This window comes from Dermacentor albipictus, chromosome 3 (genome assembly GCF_038994185.2).
Source record: "Dermacentor albipictus isolate Rhodes 1998 colony chromosome 3, USDA_Dalb.pri_finalv2, whole genome shotgun sequence".
In the NCBI taxonomy this organism is placed as follows: domain Eukaryota; kingdom Metazoa; phylum Arthropoda; class Arachnida; order Ixodida; family Ixodidae; genus Dermacentor; species Dermacentor albipictus.
In genome coordinates this window covers 59,737,347-59,743,403 of record NC_091823.1, presented here as the reverse complement: position 1 = coordinate 59,743,403, position 6,057 = coordinate 59,737,347, and the positions used below count along the sequence as shown (strand labels likewise).

Genomic DNA, 6,057 nt, shown 5'->3' with positions numbered 1-6,057 from the left:
AAGTATTCATGGATTCGCACCAACTAGCCCGCCAACGCATTGTGCGCACAAGTTACATTTATCCACTCATTAGAAAGCTCACATGCTTAACTTATGATACACGGGGTATAAAGATTATAAACAGATTATAAAAAAATATAAAGTGCTTCAGCAAGGCTGACCAACGTTTCAATAGGAGGACCTATCTTCTTCAAACGCGGCCTCGTTATCCTCGGCAGGTTAGCTTTAACGGGTTAGCGGAGTGATGTCACGAGCGGTCGTTGTCGGTGGCGGCTGGAGCCTGAGACTGAAAAGAAAATGAGCAACGTAGTTTGACGACTAACGCCGTATTCACAAACCAACCTCACCCTTATCTTTAGTGTTCCTTACCTTTTCGGCTCCTTAACGCGTTTCAAGAACAGACCTTGCCCTCAGCGGCCCCCTTAAGTCCAACTTAAGTTCGCGACGGGGGAGCCTCCTTAAGGTAGCATCTGAGGTGCCTTAACGGCTCCTTATCCATTCCAACATGGCGGCGCGCTACGACGACAGCTTCAGCGAGTTCATCGATTTTGTGAACCGTGCGGAAGAAATCGAGGACAACCAAGCCTACAGTTTTGCGCAGACATTGCAGCGGAACCTTAGGGATCGCCAGAATCCCATGGAGGTGTTCAATGATGTGGAGTTTTTAGCGAGATACCGTTTCTCCAAGGCAGCTGTGCTCGAGCTGCTGTCCATGTTGCCGCTGCATCAAAACACGGACGGACGTGGTTGCCCTGTGCCGCCGCTGTTGCAACTGCTCGTGACACTTCGTTTTTACGGCGCGGGAACTTTTCAGGTTGTGTCAGGAGACCTGGTTAACGTGTCGCAGCCAACTGTTTCCCGTGTTGTCACGCGGGTGTCTACAATGATTGCCGGAACACTGTTCCCTGCGCTTGTCAAGTTCCCCGACACGGGGAAAATGCATGAAGTCATGCACCAGTTTTATAAGAAGGCGAAGTTTCCCAGGGTAACTGGTTGCATTGATTGCACCCACGTGCGGATCAAAAGTCCAGGCGGAAACGACGCCGAAGTATTCAGAAACAGGAAGGGATATTTCTCATTCAATGTACAGGTAAGTGAAATACGCGCTCTTTTATGCGGCAGACAGAGGCACTTCTTCAAATATCTTAGTTTTTAGAAGTCTTTACAGCATGGGCTTGTCTTGTTTTTAGCCCAATTCAGGTTGAGCTAACAGGGCAAAAAGAAAAAAAAAAACAAGAGGCCAAGACGAGAATGTCTCTCTCTCATTTTTTCTATTTCCTCACCCAAAGTTGCGTAAAAAACGTGTCTCTGTCGCTTTTTTTCCCGTTTACTCAACGAGACTTGCGCTAAAGATTCTTCCAGACAGAAATACGGCCAATACAGTAATGCGCTGCCGTTGCTACTGCTTGTCAAAGCTGCATTTCCTCTATGGTAGTGGTTACCGTTGTTGTGCTTTTTGACCTACGTCGGCCTCCCATTACAATGGTAATAAACGCAGCAGGGAATAAACAAAAATGTGCGTGACTTGGCGAGTGTATCAGGTTGCGAGCTCCATAAAGCTAAACATCTGCTTCACTCAATTTTCTCCAACATAAATTTATAGTAATCCATTAATGTTAAAATAGGAGAGTTTTTAGGACGCACTTGACCGCTATTGTAACAAGGACATTGCTGGTACTCTTCATATAAACTTGAAAAATTATCTGCAGGTAATAAAGAGCAGTTGCAAAAAAATCAAGTTCATTCTTTTTTCGGCGTGTTTGCAGGCTATCACAGGACCTCAACTTGAATTCTTTGATTTGGTTGCAAGCTGGCCGGGCTCAGCCCACGACAGCAGAATTTTTGACAACAGCCGTGCAAGAGCTCGATATGAAGAGGGGGCTATACCTGGCGTACTCCTTGGAGACATGGGGTATGCTTGCCGACCGTACCTCATGACACCAATAAAAAATCCTGGAAGCACAGACAGCCCAGAGTACAGGTGTGTATGACTGCACGATCACAGTAACATAGAGCAATACACGAAAATATGCAACATCTTTTTATTCAGGTATAACAAGTCTCAAATCCGGACACGGAACACGGTCGAAAGGGCTTTCGGCATCTGGAAAAGAAGATTCCCATGCCTTGACATGAAATTACAAATAGAAACAAAAACATCTGCCATTGTCATCACGGCGTGTGCAGCTCTGCACAACTTTGGCCGGAACCGCCAAAGTGATGAACTGCCTCCTGACCCATGCAACGTTCAGCAACCCTCCCCAGCTTCACAAGCTCAAGGACCACAGCCCGTTGACTCAGCGAGTGGCTTCAGGACACGAGCACGTCTTATTCAGCAATATTTTTCCTAAAATGTTCCAGAGCAAAACACAATGCATATTCAAAATAAAAGATTTTGTCCCATTTTATTCACTGCCTTTTTTCACTGCAGCTATTTTCAGCTGGAGAAGCTCGAGCTTGGCTTTCCTGGTCGCACACTCCAGCTCGTGTAGCTGCTTCGATTGCTTCATGTGAAGCGCATGTTCCGCACGCATTAGTTTCATCTTTAGTACGTGCTCCCGCTTCTTCCGCTTGCTGTCCTCTTCAACACCTTGAATGCGGGCACTGAGCTCTTCTTCAAGGGCTGCCCTTTTCGTTGCAAACATTCTGCGTTGTACAACAGAAATCGAGCCTCGCGGGGTAGCTTCTGACGGTGCAGCCGGTAATGGGGAAGGCAGCTGCGGGGCAGCTGGCTGCGGGGCAACTGGCTGCGGGTCGACTGCTCCTGCTGACATCTCAGCTGTGACTGCTCTATTTTGTGTGTCCTGGCAGCTGTCATCAACAGGGCTTGCCGGCGAATCCCACTGATACATGTTATCTGCGAAGACATTTGCAACTGTTAGCTTTGAACACAACTTATGATAACAATATGCATGAAGACTGACTCGTTTGAATACAAATTTTGCTTCCACTTATCCGAGTGAGCAACTACAAGCACTTGCGACACTATACCTTGTCTACTATACAATATCAAGGACTGGGCTGAAATAATCAATATGTATGTGCTTCATGAAATGCAATAAATTATTAATGTTACAGCCCATCTAGTTTAGCTGGCTTTTTCTCCTTTTGGATTTTTACTCGCACAATAGCAATCAGTGGAAGCAGTTCACTGTCTACCCCTGTTGAAATCTTTAAAGCACACAGCAGGAATGGAGGCATACTCCTGGGGTTTCTTAAAAGCTGGCTCTTTTGCTAGCTATGTGATAGGCAAGGTTGGCTGGTAGCATTGATACTGTTTTGCGCAGGGCACTGCTGCCAACAGCAGTGCACCCATTTGTTGACTCGAATGCAGTGCCTCGATGTATGAAGCCCTGCAACTAGTCACAGCTCTGTTTTCTTCGGGGACTTGCACAGCGCAGAGCAAGTAGCACATGCACTATACTAGTGGCAGACTTATGTGCATTTCAAGTACAAGCCTCGTGATTTTCGCTGCACTAATGAACAGACGCTACCAGCAGGGAGCAATCATTGTCAACACGTCAAATGTTAGGACAGTGCACATACAAGTGTTGTGAGCCACTTGTTTGGCTACATGTAAACAATAAATGTGCAAGCAGTGAATTTTTACAGGGTTTCCTCTCTGAATGAGAGATTTTGGTGCAACTCCTTTGCTCATCTGTGCTCGCCCAGTACGATCAACCACTTGCTTCCAAAAAGCTGCCTTCGCAATTCGCATACCATCGGGCGGTTCCAGCGACTCCACTTGCATCGGTTGGAGCAGCGAGACGACACTCGGGGTGACTTGCGATCCAACAGTAAAGACGTGGCGCCCATGGTCGCTGTCGAACGGGTTGTGCACCCGCGTCGACATATGCGATGCGGCAGCTCCAACTCGCTCCAACTCGTCGGTCAGTTGGCTCGCTGGCACGCTGCCACCTCCTGAAAACACACCATGACGTTGCTTATACGCCAATCATTTCTGAATTAACTGCACACGGCTAGCGTCGTGCTAAGCGTGAACATGCTTTAATCATTACTTTTGCGATATTTGCGTGAATGGCAGTGGACTTGTCGCCGTCTACGGGCAGCAGCTAATTTGGCGAAGGCCAGTGTGGACTCGAGCTCGCGTTTATGTAAACACGCGTTTGGTACACGCCGTTAAGCCACGGCCACGCGAGAACGCTATAAAAGTGCGTGCTTGCGTTCGAGAGCGCGACATCTACAACAATAGAAATTAAAAGTCTCGAAGCAAGGTGCGAACAATCACATGCCATATTTCACCGAAGCAACTTATTCTGGCACGGCGACGGAGCTGACGCGGCTAAGCCGCTATAGGCATACATCAAGGAGCCTCACTATCAGCAAAATGTAGCTTTACTCAAGCAAAAGTAGCGATAGCGAAAACGGAACAGAGAGAACACGGGCTCACCTGTAGTAAACACTTCCTTCATGTCGTCGGCCTTCCCTTTCCTCCACTTTTCTTTTAAATTGTCCCAACATTTGCGCAGTTGCGGTTCGGTGCGAAATCGAACATTGGGCCGGCAGTTGTATTCGTCCGTGATCTGCTTCCACGTCTTCTTTTTTTTGTCCAAGGACACCCCGTCCGTCCGCTTGTTTTCGACGAGGTCCTTGTACTTGCTTACCAGATCGATAAGCACGCTTCGCTCCTCCTCACTAAAATTTATTCTTTTTTTTCCCTCCATTACAATTTTTCTTCTTAAGAAATTAATACACAAAAGTAGGCAACAGAAGAAAGAAAAACACGAAAAGAAAAAGTCCGAACAATAAAAAGCACCGACCGGGTTCGCGAAGTAAACACACACAAAGAAGGGACAACGTGAAAAGCTGCAACCATGCTTAAGCATGTTGTTGTGACGGCACGCCGGCAACGCTGCATAGTGGCCAGCCGAAAACAAAGTTGAGTCAACAACGGGTAAACTTTCTGCCTAAAGTTGGCGGTGCTTGCTTGTCGGAGTGCTGGGGCTCAGTTTATTAGTATTTTATTGCAGGAATAAATTTTACGTATATGCACAGAAGATTAAAGCGTAAAAATGTGCATAGCCTCGCTCCCATGTCACACACTTATTCAGATAAGGGCGCCTTTCGGAAGGTGGCCTTAAAATGTCCTAAGGTGGGTCTTTGAAGGGCGCATTAGCCTTTCCTCACACTTTAACTTAAGTTCTCCTTACGGAAGGCCACCTTTACGAGTAAGGAAAGGAGCGTTTGTGAATACGAAGCGGGTTTCTAAGAGGGGACAAAAGCGAGAAAGTGGGAAGGACAAAAAAAAAGAGAGAGAGAGAAGACAGGTCGGTGGGGTGTTGCGGGAGTGAGAGGTTAGGGGGCCTTCAGAGTTGTCGTAGGCGGCGGGCTTTGTGGTTTTTAGAAGAGCCGGTCAGCCGGTCAGTGTGCGAGTAACAAAAAGACACGAGTTGAAAAAAGGACTTGAGTAGCGTAGCAGCAATGCGTCGGGTAATTTTGAAGGTATCAAGATGGCGACACGGAGTCTGGCGACATTGGATAGGGTGGTTGCAAGGCAATGGCTTGGAGTTTCAAGGGACGTTAGCCTCAGTAGTTCGGCGTACGATTCGTTGCAGTGGAATACAAAAGTGGTGCGATCCTATGTTTGTTCGATTCAGAAAAGGTGCATGGCAGCACAAACGACAAGGTGCAGGTGGTGACAGTTATGGTGTGCCGGACTGCACCCACTTACTGCAAGGTTGAAGGGTGCGCTGCACCGCGGCGGCACCTTGTCTTGCACCCCGTCCAGTCGAGCACGGGGGTGCAGAGTGCACCGCTGCACCTAGGGGAACCGAAGGACTAGGTGAGGTGCACCGTTAATAGGTGCTGCAGAAGGTGCAGAGAAACTTGGCGGAATCGAATGAACCTACTATGTGGTCGAGATGCCGAAAAAGTCATCCTGGCGTATGAGATTTTGGATTGTGTCGGTGTTAGTATTTAAAAGTAAAAAGAAATTAGCAGGAGGAAATGAAAAAATAAAGAATAGAAGAACAAGTAGAAGGGTGACCGCCAAAAAACGGGAGGGGGCATAGAAATATGGGAAAAGGGGTCGTATGG

General features: G+C 47.5%; 2 protein-coding genes across 2 annotated transcripts; one reads left to right on the top strand and one right to left on the bottom strand.

Moving 5' to 3' along the window:
- Positions 1 to 505: 505 nt before the first annotated feature.
- LOC135898706 (putative nuclease HARBI1) lies at positions 506 to 2,363 on the top strand. The gene is made up of 3 exons (XM_065427805.1): positions 506 to 1,090; positions 1,767 to 1,981; positions 2,051 to 2,363. Exons 1-3 carry the CDS (start codon positions 506 to 508, stop codon positions 2,349 to 2,351), a joined length of 1,101 nt encoding a protein of 366 aa, XP_065283877.1. The 3' UTR covers positions 2,352 to 2,363.
- On the bottom strand, positions 2,363 to 4,833 carry LOC135898707 (myb/SANT-like DNA-binding domain-containing protein 3). Its single transcript, XM_065427806.2, has 3 exons — positions 4,412 to 4,833; positions 3,721 to 3,921; positions 2,363 to 2,857 (listed from the first exon to the last, which is right to left on the bottom strand). The coding sequence occupies exons 1-3, from the start codon at positions 4,683 to 4,685 to the stop codon at positions 2,406 to 2,408; spliced, it is 927 nt and encodes a 308-aa protein (XP_065283878.1). The 5' UTR covers positions 4,686 to 4,833; the 3' UTR covers positions 2,363 to 2,405.
- Positions 4,834 to 6,057: the final 1,224 nt, after the last annotated feature.